Here is a 26889-nt window from a genome sequence, read left to right on the forward strand (position 1 = left end):
AAACACTGTTACCAGAGACGTGAGCCACTGTGCCCGGCACCCGCAAATATTTGATTGCTGATATTTAGCTATAATTCAAAATTGATACCAGAACTGAAATAGTTAAGATAATTAAAATCTGCAAATAATATTCCCTCTATTATTTCTTCCTGCTCTATCACCGTGCCTATCAAACCACCTATAACTGAGGAATAAAAGGAGTACATTATGGTTTCAGGCCAAACACTCTTTAAGTACTACATTTTTTAAAAAGTATTAATTCTTTGTCATCTCTCCTACTCACATTTTAAAATAAACAAAGACTAGAGATTAAATAATGTTTAAAAAAACACTCAGAGCAAATCATTCACTTAGGGGAACAGTACAAATTCTAACTAAAACATTTCCAACTTTAAAACATTATTTACTCCATAGTTTACAAAATATTCCTGGAAGATTACTATCTCATTTGATCCTAACAAATCTTGAAGATAAAAGGGAAGAGTATTATTTTTATTTTCACCATGTAGCAGATGATGATACAGAATGAGAGTGATTTGCACTTTTAAAACTGAGCGGCTGAATTAGGCTTACATTTAGTTCCTCTGACTTCTAGTCCAGGGCTCTTTCCTCGTCCCTCTGGGCTCCTATGTAATTAGACGTCTAATAGGCACATGAGAGAATATCAAAAATCTTCATATGTTCCTAGGAATGCCCAAACACTGGAAAAATTCACACTAAGTGGGCTAATATTTGTAAGTTAGGATTAGTCAGTATCTATGTGCCTAATTCATGGTTTGGAGTTGAGAACAAATACATTAGTTGGTAAGACAAAATAAGTGAAAGAACAATTAATACTTAATGTCTATGAAAAACAGGAGGCATTCTTGGTTAGATGTGCTTAACTAAAAGAGGATTGCATGACAAATTTAAAAATAAAACAGAAATGTAGATAAACGTTGATGAGTACAAACTGAATATCCAAAATTGCAAATGTGGAAATACTGATTCAGATGGCACCATTTCATTATACTCTATTAGATGAAAGACTTCAGGTGACTCACAGATAAATCTGGAGTAAAGGGATTTCCCCACCACTACCCCCCAACATTTTAAAATGTAAAACTAAAGTACCCAACAAAACCAGGTTGCAGATTTTCTATCACTTTTCTAAAACATAAGGCATATCAAAAATTTGTAAATATTCATGCCCCATCTAAAGCCTAATCTTTAAGCAAGTAAAAAAAAGTATTACCCTTTTTCCTGTAAAACAGATGATAATAGAACATAAATATCCTGAACTCTCCCAAGTTTTGACATCATCAATATCTGAAGGGTTTAACATCAAAACTCACAATATCTAGTAGAAACCCTACAACATAATAGCTGAGAAGCATTGATAATGCAAACTCCTTCGTTTCTGGAACCAAAGAAGGCTGAAAGATGTCAGAGCAAAAAAGAAACTCCTACTCATCAAAACTGTATTTTTTATTAATTCTAAGAGGCTGGTACTCACCACAATTCCTCTCAGATTTAGACATCTAATTAGGACCTGCATTTTTAATACTCGTTAATACATGTAAAACATATGCATGCTGAACATATTAAAGAACAAAAGTTTCTGGGAGCTTCTTTCCATGGAAAAAATAAAGAAAACACAACTGTGTTCAAGTAGATCACTACCATCTGCCAGCATTTTATCTAAAATAAAACTGATTGAAAGAAGACAAATATTAAGTTCATGTTTCCGAAAGCTTGAATGTTCCTCAGGTAGTTCAATTCTAAAACTGTCGCTGTTTCTATTTCTTATGTGTATGTGTTGGTATATGCATTTTCCTTTTTCTACTCCTATTTCTAAATACCAAAATCAATGAAATGGTTACTTTCATAAAGTCTACTGACATATTAAACAGTGTTCAAATTTCAGAGCAAATAAGAACTTAATTCTATTTTTTTTTTTTTTTTTTTTTTGAGATGGAGTCTCGCTCTGTCGCCCAAGCTGGAGGGCAGTGGCCGGATCTCAGCTCACTGCAAGCTCCGCCTCCCGAGTTCACGCCATTCTCCTGCCTCAGCCTCCCGAGTAGCTGGGACTACAGGCGCCCACCACCGCGCCTGGCTAATTTTTTGTATTTTTGTTTTTTTTAGTAGAGACGGGGTTTCACTGTGGTCTTGATCTCCTGATCTTGTGATCCGCCCGCCTCGGCCTCCCAAAGTGCTGGGATTACAGGCGTGAGCCACCGCGCCCGGTCATGAACTTAATTGTTAACCTCTGCTTCTCTTTCAAAAAATACTGCAAATAAAATATGAATGTCATTAAATATCTTTGAAGACTTGGAAAAATAATAATATTGCTACTAAAATAACTGCATAATCCTACCAATCACTCTTCATGAACTTAAAAGCTATCATCTCTTCATTCCCATCAATTATAATAAAACAGTAAGTCAAGGATTCTTAAATCTTTGCAGTAATGGCATTGAGCTATTTCTTTTTCTTTTTCTTTTTTTTCAATATTTTATTTTATTTTATTTTTTATTTATTTATTTATTTATTATTATACTTTAAGTTGTAGGGTACATGTGCATAACGTGCAGGTTTGTTACATATGTATACTTGTGCCATGTTGGTGTGCTGCACCCATCAACTCGTCATTTACATCAGGTATAACTCCCAATGCAATCCCTCCCCCCTCCCCCCTCCCCATGATAGGCCCCGGTGTGTGATGTTCCCCTTCCCGAGTTCAAGTGATCTCATTGTTCAGTTCCCACCTATGAGTGAGAACATGCGGTGTTTGGTTTTCTGTTCTTGTGATAGTTTGCTAAGAATGATGGTTTCCAGCTGCATCCATGTCCCTACAAAGGACACAAACTCATCCTTTTTTATGGCTGCATAGTATTCCATGGTGTATATGTGCCACATTTTCTTAATCCAATCTGTCACTGATGGACATTTGGGTTGATTCCAAGTCTTTGCTATTGTGAATAGTGCTGCAATAAACATACGTGTGCATGTGTCTTTATAGCAGCATAATTTATAATCCTTTGGGTATATACCCAGTAATGGGATGGCTGGGTCATATGGTACATCTAGTTCTAGATCCTTGAGGAATCGCCATACTGTTTTCCATAATGGTTGAACTAGTTTACAATCCCACCAACAGTGTAAAAGTGTTCCTATTTCTCCACATCCTCTCCAGCACCTGTTGTTTCCTGACTTTTTAATGATCGCCATTCTAACTGGTGTGAGATGGTATCTCATTGTGGTTTTGATTTGCATTTCTCTGATGGCCAGTGATGATGAGCATTTTTTCATGTGTCTGTTGGCTGTATGAATGTCTTCTTTTGAGAAATGTCTGTTCATATCCTTTGCCCACTTTTTGATGGGGTTGTTTGTTTTTTTCTTGTAAATTTGTTTGAGTTCTTTGTAGGTTCTGGATATTAGCCCTTTGTCAGATGAGTAGATTAAACCTGGGTAGTACCATTCAGGACATAGGCATGGGCAAAGACTTCATGTCTAAAACACCAAAAGCAACGGCAGCAAAAGCCAAAATTGACAAATGGGATCTCATTAAACTAAAGAGCTTCTGCACAGCAAAAGAAACTACCATCAGAGTGAACAGGAAACCTACAGAATGGGAGAAAATTTTTGGCATTGAGCTATTTCTTGGTTTCCTAGCAGTGATCCTCTTATAAAATAGTATAGAAAAATACTTTTCAATAAAAGTGAGTTCGTTTTTTCTGTTTTAAAAAGTTAAAAATTCCCTTTGAAAATCCTGAGGCTTTTTCTAATACTAAGTAATGATACAAAAAGACAGCTAAGAATCATTACATTTGAATAAGAAATTCCATAATACAATCGCTACATGTGCACATGCAGGCCCCCCCCAACACACACACACAAAATATACATATAATATATGCTTTGAATTATATTGGCTTTTATGAAAATATTTCTCATTGTATTTAAATTTATAATAAAGGAAAAAATAATAACAAAAACTAATTCACATTCTTATCTACTTAAATTTTCTAAAAATCTTGGAACCACCAGAACAGTCTGAATACAAATAAATATCTGTATCAATACTGGATACACAGAGAAACAACAAGCTAAAATCCCCCCATACCCTATATTTTAGATCTCTACTATAGTGAAAGATAGGTTACCAAGTGAGGGAAATTTCCTTAGAAACATATTAGAGTAAATGACCCTTTCAGCATGCTGACTCAAGTGAACATTGTTCAAATGGTACCAAAGTCAACAAACAAAAAAACCTCAGAACTATATTCAAAGGAAGAAACTTACTTCTTAAAGCATATTGCCTTATTTACCTTTATATCATTTGTGCCTAGCACATAATGTGTGTTCATCAAATGTATACCTGCTATTCCAGATCACTGAGGAGGAAACTGGCTTTTCTGAACTACATACCAAGTATAGCGACAAGCAGAAACTACTCATTCATTTTCACTCTGAGATCTAGCATAATACATGAACTCTACAGATGCACTTAGTACCTTACTTTTTGGCAGAGGGGAAAGTGGTAAGTTTGACAAGTTAATGCCAAATAATGAATCACTTACTGATTGTGTGTATTTACATACACAGTCATACATTGCTTAATGATGATACCTTCTGAGAAATGTGTCATTAGGCAATTTTCTTATTGTGTGAGCATCATAGAGTATACTGACACAAATCTAGATGGTGTAGCCTACTACATATCCATGCTATATTTTCATAGCCTATTGCTCCTAGGCTACAAACCTGTACAACATGTTACTGTATTTAATATTGTAGGCAACTATAACAGAGTGGTATCTGTGTATCTAAGCATAGAAAAAGTAAATTCTGTAGTAAAAATAGGCAATTACCTATCTTATGGGACCACCATTGCACATGCAATCTATCGTTGACCAAAATGTTATGTGGCACATGACTGTGTATTTGTGTAGATATATGTGTGTGTGTGTACGTATATATATAACTGAATTTAAGTGGAAGAAAGCAGTATTACATCAGATTTTTAAAGAAAAATTTTAGAACATCTACGTACATAGAGTAACTTAAAATGCTACCAAAACAAACTTACTGAGCCAATGTAATGAGTAAATATGAATAATTTATTATTAGCATTATCTAGTTTTTAAAAGAATTTAACCACTAAAGTAGTTTAATTGTGACCTCTGTAATTTTGACTAAATTAATTTATATCCCAAATCCTTTTCACATAGATAGGACAAAGGTAAATTTCAGTTCCATTCCAGACAAATTTCATAACTAGTAAAATGCAAATAACACAACTTTCATCCATATTGCTAGTTCTTTTCCTGCCTTCCATTCCTACTATTAATGTTCTCATTTAGAATCTCACTATTTTTCTACTAGAGATTTAGAATCCAATGACCATCTCCTATACTGATCAATGGTCTCCATCCAATACTGCTGTAATAATCGTCCTATCCAGTTTTCCTTACCTCACTCTCATGTTCTCTTATAGCTCTCATTGGTGTTTTTGCCTGAAAAAGCATCATTTCCCCTTACTTAAATCCCAGCAATGGGTCAGACACAGTGGCTCATGTCTATAATTCCTGAACTTCAGGAGGCCAAGGTGGGAGGATAACTTGAGGCTAAGAGTTCAAGGCCAACCTGGGCAACATAGCAAGACACTGTCTCTGCAAAACAAAACTAAAAAGTAGCTGGGCATGGTTGCACATACGTGTACTAGCTAGGACTAGCTACTACAGGAGGCTGAGGTGGGAGGATCATTTGAGCTGAGGAGTTCAAGACTGCAGTGAGATATGACTGCACTACCACACTCCAACAGAGCAAGACTTTGTTAAAAAAAAAAAAAAAAATACCAGTCATGTAATGTAATTTTCCTTTTGCTCTCCTATACTCAATTCATGTGGTTTGAATGGGGTTGACTCCACTTCCTGATTCCAAAGTGATGATGTAATATAGGCCTTGCCAAACATGGTATCAGATGCATTTGCTTCATTAGCAAGTCCAAAGGCCACATGATACAAAAAAAGTACAGTTGGTTCATCTCAAGACTTTGTTAGAACTTCTGAAAAAACAGGTACTCGCAGATAAGACAACTAAGCTGGTGGAATATAAGCTTAGCTCTGGGAGTGATCCATATGGAAAGAGCCTGTTCCAGCATGTAAAACACAGGAAAGAAGAGTCAAGGATGCAGGAGAATGAATGACATCTCTGGATACAGCTTGCCCATAGACAACTACCCTAAGACTTTCAGTTACATGACTCAATTACATTTTCTTTCATGTTTATGTGATTTTGAATTGAGTTTGTATCGGACAAAAGAATCCAGAGTAACAAAGCTTTCGAATGCTGCCCATTACCTATAGTAAAAGCTCTACAAATTCTTAATCTTGAATTTAAGAATGTATATGAACTAGAAAAAAATTTGTCTATCACCCAACCTGATCTCCCATAACTCCTCCTAACTCAGAATATGTTCATGCTAAACCAAGCTTTTAAAGTTTCCAAACATTTCCCCATCTTTCCTGTGAACTTTTGTTCACAATACTTCCTTCTCCTACAGTGCTCTTCCATTTCATCTCTATTTACCAAAATCTTTAACATCCCCTTAGATCTATGTCAGAATTTGCTAAGCAAGAATTAAACCCACTTCTCTGTACTGTACTTTTTTTTTTTTTTTTTTGAGATGGAGTTTCGCTGTTGTTGCCCAGGCTGGAGTGCAATAACATAATCTCGGCTCACCACAACCTCCACCTCCCGGGTTCAAGCGATTCTCCTATCCCAGTCTCCTGAGTAGCTGGGATTACAGGTGCCCACCACAACACCTGGCTAATTTTTGGTATTTTTAGTAGAGATGGGGTTTCACCATGTTGGCCAGGCTGGTCTCGAACTCCTGACCCCAGGTGATCCGCCCGCCTCGGCCTCCCAAAGTGCTGGGATTACAGGCGTGAGCCACTGCGCCCAGCCTTCTTCTGAACTTCTTCAGTGAATACTGCCCTCCTGTAGAACTGAGTATTCTGTGTGAGTTCTACAGTAATATCATGTGTATATGGTATACATGTCCTATGTCCCATGCCCTGTAGAGATAGCTAGCTAACATGACAGTCAAATGCCTTCTCTTTGAAAAGGCAAATAACCATGAAGGACTGAGGCTGAAAAAGGAAATGTGAACAAAGAAGTCATACTAGAGTGACTCCAAAGACAGAAGCACTGTTACACTTATTCCCCAAAAATCTCTAACTCTAAAAATTAAAGTTGAATATATACATATTTTTTAATTCAAGGAGACGTACAAATAAGCCTAGGAAAAAGTTAAATTAAATGATGCAGTGAATGAGCTGACAAAGTTGAATGAGAGACACGACAAATTGTCGTTTATGTTAGAATTCCTTAAATCTTGATCTTGATGTTAATTCTTTGTTCATGACATCATAAAACTTAGGAACAGATAAAATCATAAACCTTCAGTTACAAATGAAAAGAATAAAAATATTAAATACTCGAAAGTTAATACTAATACACTAAAGTGATTTTTTTCAGGCCAAATAATTAATGGAAGAGCTGAGATTAAAACCCAGGACTGTTGATTATCCTACTATAGTATGCTGTTTCTTTCAAACACAAGTGGTTATTATTCTTTTGGTAAACTCTTTTATGTATATATACAATTTAAAATATTTTATTAAAGATCATTTAAAGATTTATTTTTGGGGAGCAGATTCTAAGCCGGGGGCTACAAACACAAAGGCCTAAATGGGCCAATTAAGCAACATAAATGTGAAAATTAGGCTGGTATAAAACAATGGTGACCATTATTAGTATTTGTGACCAAAATGAAGAATGTCTATCTGTCTAAAAGCATTAATTTTAAAAAATGTTTAAACAATTGCAGTGTCCAAGCAAAATACTTCTTTGGGCCAAATTCTAATGTCATTTATTCTGATAGTGTCTGTTCCATAAATTTAAAAGTCATTGTTCATGGGTGGTCACTGTCAAAACTAAAAAGCCTTAAAATACAATCACACGAAATTTTACACAATATCACAGGCACACTCTAGATCGGGGTGTCCAGTTTTGGCATCCCTTGGCCATGTTGAAAAACAGTCATCTTGGGCCACACATAAAATACACAAACAATAACAATAGCTGATGAGTTTTTTAAAAAATCTCATGTTTTTTAAGAAAGTTAGAAAATGTAAGAATTTGTGTTGGGCCACATTCAAAGCTGTCCTGGGCTGCGGGCTGGACAAGCTTGTTCTAGACTAGTATTTCCTGAACTAAGAAACTTTTTTTCTACAAATACTTTTATACAAGGGAAATTCCAGAAAATTATATTTTCTTTTGTCAAAATTTACATAACAGATAATGACAGCTTTCATAGTCTGATTAATATAACCCATGAAAGTGAAAACAATGTATATGGAATTCTTTAGTTTAATCCAGTAAAACTGAGTAACACCAGCCCTTAAGTGACTAGTTTCTGTGTTTCTATGTAGAAGAGATGATATCTTTAGGCAGAGGATACTGGCAGTGCCCAGAGCAGGAAAAAAGCAAGTAAATTAACAAAGTGAATGGCAACCATATTTTTCAAACTCTAATAAATCATTCCTTTGACCATATTTTCTAAGCAGCTACTATCTGCTAGGTGGCATACTAGGTACTAGGGATAAAACAATAAACAAGATAGATATGACTGTTGTCATCATAAAGCTTAGAATAAAATGGGGAGAAAAAAAATCAAGCAAACAAAATTATTACAAGTTATATAAAATGTTATTACAGAGGGAGAAAGAGTGCTAAAATAGAGGTCTCATTTTACATCGGGTGCTCAGAAAAGGTCTCTCTGAAACGATGAAAACTGCTACTTGAGAAAGCCATGAAGAACAAGGGGTGTGGGTTGGGGGCATGAGTAAGTACTGCCAACAAAGGAACCAGCAAGCAGTAATAGGACCTGAGGCAGGAAAAAGTTTGATGTTTCAAAGTGAGTAAACAAGGCCAGTGCTGCTACAGCACATTAACGAGAAGACAGGGTATGAGATGAAGTTGCAGAGGCAGACAGCGCCCAGTTCCTGTGGACCACAGCAACCTTGTGCATACTCTGGATTTTACATAGGCAATAGGAAATCACGGATGGCTTTCAATCAGGGATTATTTAATCAAGGTTACAAGTATCCAGCAAATGGATATAGGCACTAAGCTTTCTTTCAATCAACAAAGGGTTCACTAAGTGCTTGCTGTGTGCTAGCACCATATGTCCATGTTTGTCAAGTTTGGCTTTGTTATCACCAGTGCTAGCATAGGCACTGGCTCTTAACATAAAATTTCTTAATAAACACTAATGACAGAAAAGAATAATGGAAACAAGCTTAGAAAAGAATGAAAAGATAACTAGTCTGGAGGAATTTTGACCAAACCATCCCATCCCTCAATGCGCTCTCAACTACACATATTCAACCAGGACTTTCTCCTAAAGAAGGGGAGTGTTACATTTTTATTATCAGTATGAGATGGTGAACAAAGAAAAACACAGGAGAGACTTTAGGAAAAATGTCACTAAAATACAGAATTATGTTCTTTAGAAAGACGAAAGGATGAAATGAACATTACAGCCCTTTTGTGAGCAGTAGGTGTGACTCAGCTCCTGCTTCCCCCTTGCAGTTACCTTTGTGGGCTGGCAGCTCAGAAGACCAGCAGGTCCATGGGGGTGAACAAACACCAGGGCCTGAACAATGGAACAGTATGAATAAATGAAAGATGAACAAGAATTAGTAATTAATGGAAAGGACAATGTGCTCCAAAGAGGGTAGCTGGCCAAATGTGACTCCAAGAAAATAAGCAAGCATGAAAGCTGCCTAAAGAAAGGATAAGGAAAGGAAAGGGCAACAGAGTATCTGCATTGTAGCTCTGGAGGCCTCATGTACAGGAAATCAGAGACAGTAGCAAAAGTAAACTTATTGACTAAGACCTTAATAAAAGCATAAAATCTTTCTCAGATAAACAAATAAATGTTAGAGATGAAAGCAGAATTAAATACATCTTTCATTTTTCTAATTTTTTTCCTGTCATATGCAGACTAACCATGAAGACACTCAACACTTAAAAACAACTAGATAAGAAGTGCTCTAAAATCAGACTAATAGTCTCAATTATTACGTTAAAAACAAGCACATTAATTATAAAAGCAAAACTATGATGGCCCTTATTCTACAGTCAGAGTTCTTTTATATAATACATTTTGCATCCATTTGGGGATGGGTTTTTTCCCCCTTTTATCTTCCATTCCATTCATTAAAAATAATGATTGTCTCCCCTCTGTAAAAGTATAATAAACATCCAGTTTGTCTTTTAAAATACAGTTGTCAAATTTAAAGGGTAAATATACAAGAGATTTATCCTAGAGGTCTTTTTTTTTTTTTTTTTTTTGAGACGGAGTCTCGCTCTGTCGCCCGGGCTGGGGTACAGTGGCCGGATCTCAGCTCACTGCAAGCTCCGCCTCCCGGGTTCACGCCATTCTCCTGCCTCAGCCTCCCGAGTAGCTGGGACTACAGGCGCCCGCCACCTCGCCCGGCTAGTTTTGAATTTTTTTTTTGTATTTTTTAGTAGAGACAGGGTTTCACCGAGTTCGCCAGGATGGTCTCGATCTCCTGACCTCGTGATCCGCCCGTCTCGGCCTCCCAAAGTGCTGGGATTACAGGCTTGAGCCACCGCGCCCGGCCTATCCTAGAGGTCTTAAAGGCACAGAGTTTGTTAGGAATAATGTCTTGTATCCATATGAACTGCTACCCAGAGAGCCGTATAGAACCTTACATGTAATATTTTATTTTTTAAAATAAGCTAGAAAGGATATTAAAAGTATCTACTTGAAGTTGCACTGCAGTGCTTAACTCCTGGAAAGCAATGGTTTCACAGTGCCTGCCACTAACTACACAAACACTTTTGAATTGGCAATCTGTGGTAAGAATAAACTACAAACTCCATAACAAGAAAACCTTGTCCCCCTCCTAACTGGAATATTTTCATCGAGAACACTGACAAAGGAACACAAAGGAACATGGAAAAGATGAAGCCTAGAAACCATCCTTTAGGGATAATGATGACAGGTTTAAGTTCTAGTTTTATAATGAAGAATGTGTGTGCAGGTGTGTGTGTATGTGCACGCACACGTGCACGCACACATATGTGTGTATATGAGAAAGAGAAGAGAGGGGGAGAGAGGAAAGAGACAGAAAGTGGCAGAGACTGACCAAATGGTTGGCTATTTGGTTTGCAGGATTATCCTACTTCAGTAGATTTGTAGATCTACTGAATCTAGGATGAGAATGGGATCATCCTAACTAATTGTCAGCTATATTTTCAACATAAAGTCAGCATGCCTAAATTAAACAATCCTGTCAATCAGAGGAAACTTTAGCGAGATGAAATACTGTGGAAGAAGCCCTAAGGGCCATGCAAGTCTAGAATTAGGCCGCAATGTGTGCTGGCTAGATAGGAGAGCAAGATTGGTATAAAAACAAACCAAAAGAAGACCCCACAACAAGGCAGTATAGGATAGTAAAGCTAGTAGGCTAAATAACAGAAAAGCCTCAAAAGAGGAAAATTCAAATGACCTGTGACTTTTGAGGATTAAGAGAACATCACAGATTCACAGACCCAGAAAACACGTGGTGTCTGGCCCTCCAGCGTCCAACAAGAATCAAGAACTGCAATATGTCTCAAGACTGGGTGAAGTACCATACCTACTTCTAATTGTAAAATACAATAATATATATTTTAATCAAGACATATTTAGGTTTAATTTAATTAAATAATTTACCATGCTTTAACTGGAATTAAGACAGAATAGTTGTTAAGACAATGGGCTTAAGAAGAACGAATAGTATATAGTCTTTGCAGGTGGCCAGACTTGAACTCAAATCACATATCCACCACTAATCCAGGCACTTTGCAAACTCCCATCAGCCATTTATGGCAATCCAGGGGTTCTGTCCTCATGCTTGTACTTCATGGTTGCAGACATCACAACCAGTCAAATGTAAGAAAGGGGAGTTGGCCTTCTTCTTTTATAAGTAAAATTTAAAATCAAACCACTTTGCTGGAATAACTCCCAGTAGTCACCCACTTAACTCTAATTTGCCACACTTGGAGACTGATCAACCAAGCTGCAAGGAGAGTAGGGAAAATTTGGCAAAGGAGAATGGGATCATCCTAACTAATTTAAGTCCATGTTGCTTCACTCCCAAGGGCTGGATACTTATCCATCCTAAAGAAAACTGTGATTCTGTTAACAAGGAAGAAGGCTGTTAAGTGAGCAATGATCAGTATCTGTCACAATACCTCAGATGAAACAAAAAATGTAATTGTAAGCATCTGAGGGTGAAAAAAAATGATTTTTAAATAACAGAGATTCTTTCAGTTCAGTAAAGATACTACAGAATGAAAAATGAATAAAATATCCTCAATATCTAGTTTAAGGTACAGTCTAAGAAAGTAGAAATGCTTCATCCTGGAACGAATGATTAACATCATAACACAAAAGTTAATGCCTTCCCTCAAGCCCCATAGTCAAAACTTTTTTCTGTATCTTGTGAAGTATCTAAGGCAAAGCTGTAATATAACCTAAGAATAACAATAACTATTGACAACTTTTGACAGAATAACTTGAGCTTTCGTAATCTATAATAAAACTAAACATCTCTAACATGAACCATGATATATTCTTTTAGTTGTCAAGATAAAGCAGAATCAAACTGATTAATTAGGCTGAAGTATTTATTCTTTTAATAATAAAATACATTTCAGATAGTAAGATTATAACAACAACTACTACATGTTCAGAAGTGAGAAAAAAACCAATATGTACCTACATTCAAAGTCTTTCTCATCAGACACAATCGTATTTGTTCAGAGTATTTTGCATAGAAGGCAATATTGGTGTTTAATCATTTTACCTTTATGAGTTTTGATGATTTCATGTACCAAGTATACAAAAAAGTAACAGCTGGAGAGCACAAATTTTTCACATCTTTAAAAATCTCCACAGATCTCAGACTTATTTGGTGTAACAAAAGGTTACTCTTGCACTTCAATCTAGGATTGAATGCACATATTTGTTAAATTAGTATTGTGCGATCAAGTTTTCATGCTACTGCTATTTTTCTAAAAGTATTCAAAAAAGTTACTTGGTAAAGAGTAGAGAAGTTATCATTGTTCAAATATAAGTTAAACTAGCAAGACATGTCTTTGGGTTAAAGACTGATTACATTAGTATGGTTAACTGCAAAGGCTAAATGGCATACCTTGAAAGATGACAGACACCATTGTTAGGCCGTGGAGGTTATGGCTATCAGAGAGCAAGGCTTTATATATCATCATCTTTCAGATATCCACCTCCCAAATAAGACTGCTTCAAAGAGCACTGTGACACTTAGCCTCAAATGCTTCAGGCTTCAAAGGGAGTAGGGAAGCCATATGCGCAGAAGTGTTTGCTTGCTATCCACACGCATATATTTGTGATACAATAATGTAATTCTGAAAAACTGCATAATCAAAATGAAATCAAACAAGAGATATAGAAATGGCTCATTTTAATGTTCTAATCACTGTAGAAATTTATTATATTTAATGGTACTGTTAAATGAAAAAGTGCCATAAAGTCAACTGGATTACTTGACCTTAAGTAATATAATACAATTGGTGCTGCAAAAACACAATTAAATGGGATGTGAAAGCAACCATAAACAGTCATATTTTAACACAGCAATAGTCACAACTTTTATATTAACATGTTCATTGAAATTCCTCATACTATTAGTGACTCAACAATATTCACTTATTACTATATTCACAATATTCACTATATCAGAATATAAAACACTAAATTATGTAAAGAAGGATACACTTTACACTAAAAAAAAAAATTCTGAATACGCACTAAAACAGCATTTTACTTTTAAAATCCTAAGCCATGTAACTGGAATGCTCACTGTTATTCCATCTGACGCTATGCATTCTCAGAGACGATACATGGCTTTCATACAGAAAATGGTTACTCTCTGAATTCCTCAAGTTCCTACTAGGAACAGCAAGTTACATTTAAGTCACAAGCTGCTATGTCTCCTGTGGCCACTTTACAAGCAGCAGACGGGTACAGGTACTGGAGGTAAGGTGGGCATTGCAGCTTCCAACACGCTCTTCTTCTAAGAACCTATCTGCTCTAACTCCATTCATTATCAGCCCAAAACTTTTCATTCCTGCCCAAACCAATGCAGTCCTACACACAGGCTTATCCCATTATTTAAAAAAGTACATAACACTTAAAGTTTTATATTATTTGTGATAATAAATGGCAAAAACATTAGCTATGTTAACCACCATAGGATAGTCTTCCACTATTTAACCATCAGGAGAATACACAGGAATACATACAAATGGAGAATAAGGAGGAAGAGATGTTCAAGGGGATTCCATCCCGTCTCTTCCCTCAGTTAAAATGTAATGAGTATGTACCTCCATCTTTTCAGTGTGTCCCATAAGACTCTTATTTTCTAAATTATTATTGTTATTATTAGGGATGAGGGTCTCACTCCATTGCCCAGGGTGGAGTGCAGTGGCACAATCCTGGCTCACTGCAGCCTTGAACTCCTGGGATCAAGTAATCCTCCCACCTCAGCCTCCTGAGTAATTGAGACCAGAGGCACATGCCACCATGCCCAGCTCATGAGACCCTTTCTAATAGGTCCTGCTAGTTCCTACTTCCTAACAAACCAGAATTCAGAATTGAGTTCTGTGTCCCTCAAATCTACTCATCCTTCAAGAGTAAGTCAAAGGTTACCAACTCCATAAAGCCACTTCCAGTTTGTCACAGTCCAAATCAACCTCTCTATCTTTCACCTCTCATTGCACTTGCCTATCTCTACCTCAACAGACTTTAAAGCCTTGGACATATCCGCCTTTCAACTCTGGTTACTCGTACAGAGCAGATACAATGAACCAAACTAGAAGATCTACTCTTAGGCCAAAAATTGTTACCCACACTCACAGCCATGTACATAATGAAATCACAAGACAATGAGAAAACACATGTGGCTGGTTCTAAATGAAGCTTCTTTCCCACTGACCAGGTGTCTTTAGAGGATGAGTGTACTTCACTGCTCTGCTTTCTCTAAAGAAATATCTACTGTAGTCATAATAACCAATTCCATAGTTGCAGAAATTCTCAAAGATGCTGATAGAGAAGCAACATCCTCATAACAGGTATTTTTTTGCAAAAGCTGAAAATGCATCCTGAGCTCTAATTACCTGTAATGCTCACTGATGGGAATGGTCTGAGAGAAGTATAAAGCAGATGTCCGGGCTCTCCAATGCCATTTCTTTGCAGGAAGAGTATAAAGGACACAGTCTCCTAACTCTTCTTGGAGAAGATCCACCAGCTGTTTATGGGAGCCTCCATAGAATGCTTCAATGATGAGGATACTCATTGGCCCGTTCAAACCTTCAGATCCTAGATAACAACCAAAAAATGTGTATTTTTCCATTACATACATGTATAAAATTTTTAATAAAAATAAGCTCAAATTTTATACTCAGAAAATACAAATAATTTAGCAATGTATTATTTTTTAAAATAGGCTTATCCCATTATTTTAAAAAGTATATAACACTTAAAGTTTTATATCATTTGTGTTAATAAGAAGAAATAAAAGTGTCTTTATTTTTCTGATTTGTTTTCCTCATGTCGTAAGATTATCTCCCCTATGACTTTAGTTTATTCTCCAACACCAGAAAGCTGAAAGCCCTCACCTGCTGTGATCACTCACTTCCTGGTTTGTTCGGCTGTAAGCCTAACGCAGTAATCTCAGAAACTACTTGACTTAGAGCTCTAGTCTTGGACAGTCACTGAACTCATCTTCTAATGACGACTTTCACTTCAAGAGCCCTTCATTTATTAGGCCCTTTTTGGTTCAGAAATTCTCTGATTCTGTAACTCTTGTATTACTACATCTCTAAATTCACCAGGTATAACTGCCCCTAGTGAATACGTATTTAAAAGAAGGCATATCAACCATATGCAAATCTCTATTTTCTAGTGTTAAAAACTTGAGGATGCAATTTCTTGAGACACTACACATACTTTGATCACCTCCCCACACTTGCCAATATATCACCCCCAAAGGAACACCAAAACAATGTGGTAAAGTTGTATGTGCGTGAACCAATAAGATTTCTACAACTTTTCTTTAGACAAGCAACCTATTAAGAGAGATAAAGTAGCAATAATGGGGTTAATAAAGACATGATAAAATTTCATCACAGAGAATTTGCTATCAAGCAATTTTTCATTTTTAATATAATTTTTGTTAATGTGCTCAGTGAAATAAAAAGATATCTATGAACATAAAATCTCTCATATACATCTCAAATTATATGTTATTTCCTGTAAGACATAGGGGAAAAACATCATTCCATGCATAAATGCTATATTGCTTAAAAAATATTCCAGATGTTTGAATTTTCCTTTATGACTTAAGTAAATATTACTCATTAAATAGCATATTGCTTTTCTTAATAATGTTGTTCCACAAAATTATTAGTCTCAATGACTCGATGTTCTTCACTAATAAAACTACACTTCACTTTGTTCAAAGTAATGGCCACTTAAATTGCATTTCAAAGCAAAAAGGCTTCTTTTTGATGTCTAAATTTTCCAATGAGCATTTGGGAGGATGGGGGAACATATTTATATATTATGTGGGCAGGGGGGTGGGGGCTGTGTATGTGTATTTCATTTAAATGCAAAATAAGAATCAGTGGTCCTCGGGTGGAAAAGGCACGAATCCTAGGATCAAAGACATACACGTTTGAACCTCAGCTCTGTCACTTCCAAGCTGTATGACCTTGGACAAGTTACCTAACTTTGTAGGACCCAGTCTCATCATCTCCAAAATAGAGACAACAGTACTAACCTCAGACGTGTGTTGTTAAAATTAGAAAATGCATGTGAAGCACAGTAGACTACAAACAGTAAGAAGGTATTTAGCCCATCCCACCATTAGTATAAATCACTCTACTTAAGGAGAAAGAATCTCTTCAAATTTTCTACCATTTTAAGTTCAGTAATTTTCAATCGTGGTCTCCTACCCACCAAGAATAGATGAGGAAAGTGGATACACATATGCGTTTGAAATTGCAGTGGGTGTTTACCCATTCCTTGTCAGTAGCTTGCATTTTAAACATGAATTTGAGAGCCCTGCAGGTTTTGTGAGTAAGAGGTAAGCTCAGAGTCCCAGCTATGCAGAGTTCATGGTTCACTGGAGACTTCTGTTCTAATAAGGCAGTGTTCAACAAGTTCACAGACACCCTCTAGGTTCAACAAGTGGTAGCCATTAATCCTTCAAATGATGGAAATTTCTAGAAAGTAACTGAAAAGAATAAAAGGCAATTTTGAAAATTATACCAAGGGTTTCAAGACAGAATATAAGCAGTTTCACATTAATTTGCTTACCTGATTACATCGTAGATATCTACTATCTTGCTTTATTTCCTCTGACCTACTAATGCTAAGGTGTATTAAATATATGCCCTGTATGTACTTAAAAGGTCTCTAAAGGCTCTTGTAAAAACGACCCATTTCCCCAAGTGATGAAATGTGATATAAACCACTCTAAAGAATATCTCACTCATCTAACCTCAAAGAAAGCGATATCCATATTGGAAAAGAAAAATGCTTTCTGATTCTGCATCATCTTGTCCTTTTCCATGATTAATCTAAAGTACATATCATGATATTTCTTACAGGCCTGGTTCACAAGTTATCTGCAAATTATCAGCAGCCACTGTGGAGGCAGTACATGTAGGTGCTGCTGTAGATTCAAGATGCTCAGTAGGCAGAACTGAACACTAAGCATGTGGGAGGCTGAAAAATAGAAAAGGGGAAAAAAAGATTATAGCTATAGTAGATTTCCACCCCTCTGACAGTTCAGTAAGAAGAGTGAAATGTACAGGTTTGAACTAGCATTTACGTGAACATTTTTTCCATTGGCCAATGGGTGTGCCTGCATTTGGGGTGTTTTTCTAGGGAAAATAACTATGTCCTACCATCTCTGAAAACTATACTTAGTGGCTTTGATTCATGGAAATTTGTTCTACTTGTTTTGTGGAGACAGACATATCCTGGCAGTTCCCCTACTTACTTCTATTGCAACTTTTGCAGCAAGATGAAAATGCGTTCTTCCCTATGGTCTTCTTGAAGCACAACCTGGAAGAAAGATGATTCCCATTAGATACAAGTAAATGGGGGGAAGCTGGTTTTTAAATATATGATTCAAACCAAATGGTATATAGCACATTAAAGAACAGTTCAAATACTTTGGCTAAGCTTGAGTTTTGTTTTAGAAAACTGCTTGAAACAAATAAGCATGAGGTTGAAAAAAGAAAAAGAAAAAAAAAAAAAAAACACTTCACTGCTATGGTGGAATTTGCTAAAATACAAAGGGAATACACTATTTGCCCATTTCAGCAATAGTCAGAGAAAGCTACAAGTGGTCACCTTGATACTGCAGATGTTCACAAGCATGTAGGGTGAATACAGACATTTTTGCACCACTAGCAAAGGCTACTAACTAACGAGTACTTGGAACCAGCAGTAATAGGGCCTCACTGTTTAAGGTGCTAACTCTAAACCAAGGACAGCGTTTCCTTTATAGGAGGCGGCTGTGGCCAGATGTTTGCCAGAAGATGGCAGAGAGCCAAAAGTCTCCTATTGGTGCCTGAGTTTATGAGCCTGTTAAAGCATTGTCCCAAGTACCACCAGAAACCTTAAATTATGAAACATTTAAACTGATTAAGAATACCAGAATGAGGCTGGGTGTGGTGGTTCACGCCTGTAATCCTAGCACTGTGGGAGGTCGAGGCAGATGGATCACCTGAGGTCAGGAGTTCGAAAGCAGATTGGCCAACATGGTGAAAGCCTGTCTCTACGAAAAATACAAAATTAGCCAGGCATGGTGACGCATGCTTGTAATCCCAGCTACTTGGGAGGCTGAAGCAGGGGAACTGCTTGAACCTGGGAGTCAGAGGTTGCAGTGAGCCAAGATAGCACAACTGCACTCCAGTCCGAGTAACAAGAGCGAAACTCCATCTCAAAACAACAACAACAAAAGAATACGTGAATGAGGGATGTGGCACTTGAAAAGGAAGAAACAACAAAAAACTTAGTTTGGAAAACAAATACCAAACAGAAAACCCATGTCCTTTTTGCATGGCACTCAGAATAGTACTATATGACATTAAGAAAAGAGTAAATGGCCGCTCCATGCTTGCTCCCTAAAAGAGCATATAAAATATTTCAGATAAATTGTATCAATTTTTAAGTTTTTCTGCTTAAATAAGCTTCAGTTAAAGAAAAACTCACTTCTTCAGCACAATGTATTCCCCAATGACACCAGATGAATGAAAACTTACTATACTATTAAAGCCTTTTGAAAGTTTAATTCATTATCGATACTATGATTTAATGATACATGGCTAAATGCTAAACAACAAATTTGGTATAAAATAAGTCAAAGTGATAGCTGTGACATAAATATTTTATACCATTTCAAATTCTATTTAAGATCATCAGAAGTCAAAATGATCTATTTAAGAATTGTCTACCTTTTTGAAAATGTATATTTATAATTGAAAGGGGATACAATGTGAAAATATCAATAGTATTTCATACAAACATTTTGACCAAAATGAAAAATCACCATTAGCATCATCCCAATTAAAAACTAATAATGCATTGATAAGATCACAGAGAACAAAAGTAGCCTGAAACCAGTGCTGTGAGTATTTTTAAATTTTTATTAAAACTTTTTGTCATTGTACCTGCAATTATTTTAGGCTTGACCCAATTTCTTTATTCCCTAAGCCATGATCATTTTCAAGGTGAACTACATTTTTATCTACCTCCTTTAGCACTTAGAACTGCTGTGGTACTTGAAATGTTTTTAACAGTATAGATAGTAAAAATCTGCAATATGCCATTGATTTACTGAAAAGTATATGCTAAATATAAGTATATCATGTCAATTAAAAAAATAAATTTCAGTCACACTGAAACCTGTAATTAGCCTTCATATGACGTCAGTTTAGTTACCTATAATATTCAAATCATTTTCCAACCAAACACCTAGTAATAATTTTAAATCAGAGAAATTGTTGTATTAATATATTCCATAGACACCTTTCTGTTATTAGTTGTAGGAAGGTACAGTTTCAGTGATGATGGTTTTAACGGTTTTGATCCCACACACATGAGAAATTGATTCCACAGGCTAATCCACATATGGCTTGATACCTTAAAACTTCAATCAATTGTTGAAAACATAGTTTTGATTTACCTATATGCAATATTTGGAAACTTAAGCTTGTTAAAGCAAAAAACAGTGGGCTTAAACACTAAATGGCTTAATTTGGGGAAAGTGAAACTTGAGCAGTATTTCTCAGTAGGTCATCAGAAGTTTACCTGGTATTTTCTTACTGACCCTTTCTCTCCCTTCCCTTCTGCACCTCCACCCACCAACACACCCAGGTTCTATTTAAAAAGCAACCAATAACCCAGCAGAGTAAAATAGGGCAGTGGTGAGAAAAGTTAGTATTACCTTCCAGCCCACTCATTTATTTTAATGATTCATCACGGAAACCCCAAGTTGTTAAAATATACCTGAAATCTCATTAAATAGTAAAAATAAGCATGAAAAGATCTCTGCTTTAAAACATGTCACCAGTGATTCCCCTAACAGAAATCTATTAAGAGTGTGAAGTAAAAATACGTTTTGCTAAAAAACTGTCCTCAAAGTAATGTACTACAATCAATTATCATACGGGGAAAAAAGAGACAAGATAAACAGATTCTACTAAAATGTTACTTTTTTAAATTCTTCTATAAAAATCAAGCATAGCAAATTCATCTTAACCTCTAAAACCTGAACATAATCTCTGAAAACTGAAATAAAATCTGGTATCAAATGCAAAGTAATAATTTTGCAGTCATAAAACTCTATGCACTGAAAATATTCTACATAAATGTAAACAAAGTTTGGCTAATATAAAAGAATCTGCTTCCAGAGTATTAGTCTGAACTGCAGATAACTAACACTTGATGGATATTGATCATTATTCCATTATTTGGTTAGGGACATACAGTCTAACATTTATGTTGTAGTTGTGTACTACCATATGTACTTAAATAGCAACATTTTGTTTTAATCCTGGGTTCAAATTGACAAAGATGTGGTAAGCTAATAATATATACCCCTCAATGCTATGGATATGCTAATCTCTTCAACTCTTAACTTTTGTGTCTTGCTGTAGAGACTAAGAACTGAGAATTCATGCATCAAAACAAAGATTTCGTAGGAAAACTCATACGTCATATTTTCTGTGAGAAAATTTAAAGCTATTTTCAAACGTGCTTTTCCAATTATATGAGTTGCAATGATCTTTTAAATACATGCTCTTTGCAAAGTTAGCATCTTATATGTATTTGTGACTTTAATTTTCCCTGAAAAACATTTCTTTTTTTTCTGTTGGTTTGGAATTTAACTTTCTGCTTAGAAGTATCAGTCATGGGTGGGTGCAGTGGCTCATGCCTGTAATCCTAGCACTTTGGGAGGTCAGGGTGGGAGGATTGCTTGAACCCAGGAATTTGAGACCAGCCTGGGCTGTTGTGAGACTCCATCTCTACAAAAAATTTTAAAAATTAGCTGAGCGTAGTGGTGTGTGCCTATATTCCTAGCTTCTCCAGAGGCTAAGGCAAGAGAATCACTTGAGCCCAGGAGTTTGAGGTTACAGCGAGCCATGACTGTGCTACTGTACTCCAGCCTGAGTGACAGAGCGAGGTCCTATCTTTATTTAAAATATATATATATATATGTCACTTATTCCAGGACTTGAATTAATAAAGTGTCTTGGTTAAAACTCACAAGCATCAAATGCAAACTCAGCAAATAGTTACTGAGTACTTACCATGTACTAAGCACATTACGTACTTATTTTCAAATATGCACAATTTCTACAAATAACTAGATAAGTATATATTAAAAATTCAATATATCATTGTAAGGTTATATTCCACATTATATAACAAAATTACAAGATTTTTGTTTGTGTGAGAAGTTGAGTGGTTTAATTCCACTGACAAATAAAATACTAACCCTCTTTCAATTTTTTAATGCTATTAATTCCATGAATAATTTCAAACTATAAAAGCAGCAATGAATTCGTTCTAGTGAATACTACAAATATTTTTAATTTGCCAACAGTCACAAATGTGGCAGCATATTTATGAATCAACAGAAAGTTTTATACCAGAAAATCATCTCAACACTCATTTAAAGTATCGCATTACCCTTTTAACTAGGTCTCCATGCTACCATACAATCTTGTTACCACCACACCATTCGCCTTAAGCTAATCACAAATAATCTTTCCAAAATGGAAATGTGACCATAAAATGACATGCTCAAAAACCTTAAATCATTCTAAGGGTAAAATCCAAGGCACTACACATGGCAATTAAGACTCATTTCCTGGCCCCTTCGTTTCTCTTCACTACAGCCACATTTGGCCTTCTCCCACTTCAATCCCTTTTCTCCAACTTCCCCAGACTCTACTTTGTAGCAAATACCAAATACCCACACTCCCGGAGCTGTTTTAGACTCTTATAACTTCACACTTTTATCTCACCTCCATCAGCCTTCTCTCTCTGTTCACCTAATGAACTTTTGTTAAAATTTCTGCTCATGAATCACCATTTCTGTGAAGGCTTTCCCTGAACTCCTCCTAAGCATGACTTCCTTTATACTCTGTAAAGCAGAATTATAATTGTTTCACTGTAGTCACATGTTCTGCTTCTCTATGGGGCTGTGAAAATCTGAAAACTGGGCGCTGTGCCGTTATTTTCCTGAAAGCTGTCTCAGAACCCGACACACAGTAGACAAACTAGGTTTTTCTGGAGCTGAAGTGAAAATCTGGGGGACACAGAAAGTTGCTTTCTTCTGCCTTGAAAGTGACACTGGCTTCACTTAACACAGGTTCTGAGCAACAAGTGTCAGGCAGCACTGTACTTGATACTAATGATTTCCCATTATTCCTGAAGTCTAAACTAAATCAAGCAGCAAGTATATCTGGACACATTTTATTATGTTCTCTTTCAAATACTGATTCTGCATTGCTGACAGAAGCAGAATTTATGGGAAATAATAAAATTTTTCATATAGGTATGTGTTTATTTTAACCTACCAATACAAGAGAAGTAACACTGATTAAAGAGATGGGAGAAACAGAATAAGCAATTGAATTCTAGGCCAAAGTGAGTTTTATGGCCTAAGAGAATATTTGTAATTTTCATAAATTTTGAAAATCACCTGCAGTTTCTTATTCTGTTTGACCTATTATCATCCTAGTTAATCTGAGAAGTGGAAGTAGGATGAGAAGCCAATTCCCTCACCATCAATCTAGAGAGCCCATTCCACCTTTAGTAATTAGGTTTTTATTTAACAGAGAAGAAAAAAAGGCATTTTTAAATACTTTCTGCCAACAATTATTCTTTTTATAAAAGTTTGACAAGATGAATAATGTATTTCCTTCTCAAAGATGGCATTTCTCCAGAAGCCTTCCACCTTCTTGAAATGGGCTGTAAACCAGCTCAGTGGGAGAAAACTAGGCTCCCTGATCCATTCTGATATGAATACCCAAGCAGAGAAGTCAAGGTGTGTTCAGACTAATAGGTGAAAGAAAGGCTGATACCATTGTTGAACCACTTTTCTTTTACAGAATACAAAATACAAAGAATATCAGCATCATAGAGTAAGTGACAGCAAGACTAAAACCCAGGTCTTCCAACTCCATATTCACATGGCATTCCATTGTACTTCACTGCAGGCACAGGACACAACATAAGTAAAAGAAACCTCCATTTTCCAGTCTTTGAGTTTTAGGATTAAATAAGAATGTTTAATAATTATTAATATTTAAATGATATATATATATATAAAAAACACAGTATATGTTTTATATGTTTGTGGAATATAAATGTCACTATAAATTAATATATTAATCATGTACAATATTTAATAATGCCTCCTCATTTGTAAAACCAAGACATCAGTAATATAAGTAACTGAATATCATAATAGTGAAATACTTAAATTGTTTTGTTTGAATCTCTTCTGATTCCTCCCAGAGTCCAACACAATCATCACTCATCGGAAGATATAGCCCTTATTCTTTACCCCTAAGCGCTGGACAGTCACCTTTTTGATAGAATAATAGGTCTTAAGAACTAGGACTGGAGGGGGGAAAAAAAAACAATATTGAAGAGTCACATGCCAACAAAGGTTTGGAGTAGAAAGTGAAGAAGTCAGTCATATAGCCATATTCAATCTACCTCAAAAATTTACTACTGTTACCATCAAGCAAAGTCAAGGTTCTCTTGACAAAACAATCTATAGCATTTCTGTGTACTGATCACATGTAGGATATATTTATACAAGTAATTATTTAATGTCAATATCTCCACTGGATATTAAGTTCCATGGAGACACTTGACTAGGTCTGTTTTGCTTACTATTGTATCTCTAGCACTCAGCAAACAGAAAGTGTTCAATAAATGTGTGTTGAGTCAATGAACCGTAAAATCCTTTAGCAATGGCCGTGACAATTTCTTCCTAATTCATTCAAGAGTTTTACTATTATCAGACATAAAAAATTACTTCTTCCTATCACTCATTACTATTTACTCTCATAGGCAGAATTTTATGCACAGATTGTATTACCATGTAAATATAATAGGTGGCATCTCATTCTATTCAAAATGTCACTCCTCAATCTAAGGAAAATCGTCTGCCCTGCTGAGGGATTTAGAAACTATGTTCCATGCCATGGGAAAGCATCTTCCCCAACCTGACTGGAGTCTACAAGAATGTTTAATTCAAAAATAGTCACGTCTATGACCTGGAAGGAGTCCACTGGCTTAATCATTATACTGGCATTTTTTATTGGACAGAAACATTATCTTGCTACCCTACACTGGCTTCTATGCCAACATTTAACTCAGACTGAGTTTGTGCAGGGTAATTATAAATATACACACGAAAATTAGTTTAAAATAAGATGACTAACATATTCTTAACTATATTGGTTAAGAATACTCAAACATGTTTTAATAACTTAATCCATATTAACTACAAAAGTTATTGAGAAGTTTCCCTAAGTGGGAGACACATAACACATTTTCAGGTAATTTTGAAACAGAAATAGCAGTGTTACTCTAACATACAAATATTCTCAATGTCCTATTTGAAGTACAGCAACACAAGCAAACATGGGTGGCATTCCCTTGATGAGTTGAAATAAATGTCCCTGAGTCTAAGGTTCTGGATTTAGTCACTTCTAATGAAAAATGAAAAGGCCATAATCTCACAATTCAATTTGATTTATCCATGAGGGAAAGTATCTTTAAAAAAAAAGCAAAATCCTAGCATCTCAGGAGGTGAAAGAGGAATTTCCATAGGGGACTGAAGAGCTGGAAATAGATATCCTTAAATGTATCAACGTTAGATACATTTGATGTTTTTAATATTCATTTTATATCAGTGAAAAAGCACTTTGCAGTAACAGACCTCCTTCCCCTTCCCCTTCCCCTTCCCCTTCTCCTTCTTCTTCTTCGATGGAGTTTCACTCTTATTGCCCAGGCTGGAGGGCAATGGCGCGATTTCGGCTCACTGCAACCTCCACCTCCCAGGTTCAAGCGATTCTCCTGCCTCACTCTCCCAGGTAGCTGGAATTACAGGCGCACGCCACCATGCTTGGCTAATTTTTGTGTTTTTAGTAGAGATGGGGTTTCACCATGTTGGCCAGGCTGGTCTTGAACCTGACCTCAGGTGATTCACCCGCCTCAGCCTCCCAAAGTGCTGGGATTATAGGCGTGTCACTGTGCCCGGCCTACAGTAACAGACTTTTTAAATAGTGTTAGGAAGTGTGAGGTGAAGCCAGTATTAGAAACTGTCCTTTAACATCCAAATCAACAAAACCATGTTTTAAAGCTGTATCAGACCAGGCACAATGGCTCATGCCTGTAATCCCAGAACTTTGGGAGGCCAAGGTTGGTGGATTGCTTGAGTCCAGGAGTTTAAGACCAGCCTGGGCAACATAGCAAAACCCCATCTCTACAAAAATACAAATAATTAGCTGGGTGTGGTAGCGCATGCCTGTTGTCCCGCCTATTTGGAAGGCTGAGGTGGGAGGATCTCTTGAACCTGGGAGTTGGAGGTTGCAGTGAGCCGAAATCACGCCACTGCACTCCAGCCTGGGGGACAGAGACCCTGTCTCAGAAAAAATAAATTTAAAATAAAAGCTGCATCAGTTAACATATTTATTGATACTGCTCTCATCTCCAACATTCTACATGAATACAGATATGTATTTGAAGTATTCAGTAAAAGTATATTTTCTTCTATTTATTTATTGAAGTTCTTTTTCCAGTCACTATACATATTTTTAATAATCTTCTGATTTGCCAATAGTTTAAGACATGTGCTGACAGTTTACAAAGGCAACATCAGAAAAACTGGACAGAGTCTAGAGATCTTTAATGCTAAATTTTAAAAAGCTCAGAAACCCAGTTTAGACCAGGGCTGAGTAAATCTGGGGCTAATAGATGTGGTAATGAGAGCTGTATCACTATTTTTAAATATCACAAGGGGCATATTATTAGCTACCCACTATTATAAGAAAAAGAGTCAGTCTGTTAATAATAGACGGGGATTTTTTTTTTAATCCTGAAGATATTTAGGATTGAAACTGTTAAATAAAGAAAAGGTATACACGGACAACTGTGCATAATTTCTAGAAGGTCTACTA

The 26889-nt window shown here is 36.2% G+C and overlaps 1 protein-coding gene across 35 annotated transcripts in view; it reads right to left on the minus strand.

Moving 5' to 3' along the window:
• The window catches only part of GTDC1 (glycosyltransferase like domain containing 1), a 393230-nt gene that overhangs the window by 262229 nt on the left and 104112 nt on the right, over positions 1 to 26889 (minus strand). For 20 of the 35 annotated variants that reach the window (XM_007964893.3, XM_038000665.2, XM_007964892.3 and 17 more), the window contains 4 exons: positions 18174 to 18238; positions 17777 to 17896; positions 17185 to 17402; positions 15283 to 15484 (listed from right to left, as the gene is read on the minus strand). In XM_007964893.3, coding sequence (XP_007963084.2) covers positions 15283 to 15484; positions 17185 to 17188 — 206 coding nt within the window. In that variant the 5' untranslated portion in view covers positions 17189 to 17402; positions 17777 to 17896; positions 18174 to 18238. The other 15 variants (XM_038000669.2, XM_007964894.3, XM_038000666.2 and 12 more) reach the window with 10 other exon arrangements.

Source organism: Chlorocebus sabaeus, chromosome 10 (assembly GCF_047675955.1).
Source record: "Chlorocebus sabaeus isolate Y175 chromosome 10, mChlSab1.0.hap1, whole genome shotgun sequence".
Lineage (NCBI taxonomy): Eukaryota > Metazoa > Chordata > Mammalia > Primates > Cercopithecidae > Chlorocebus > Chlorocebus sabaeus.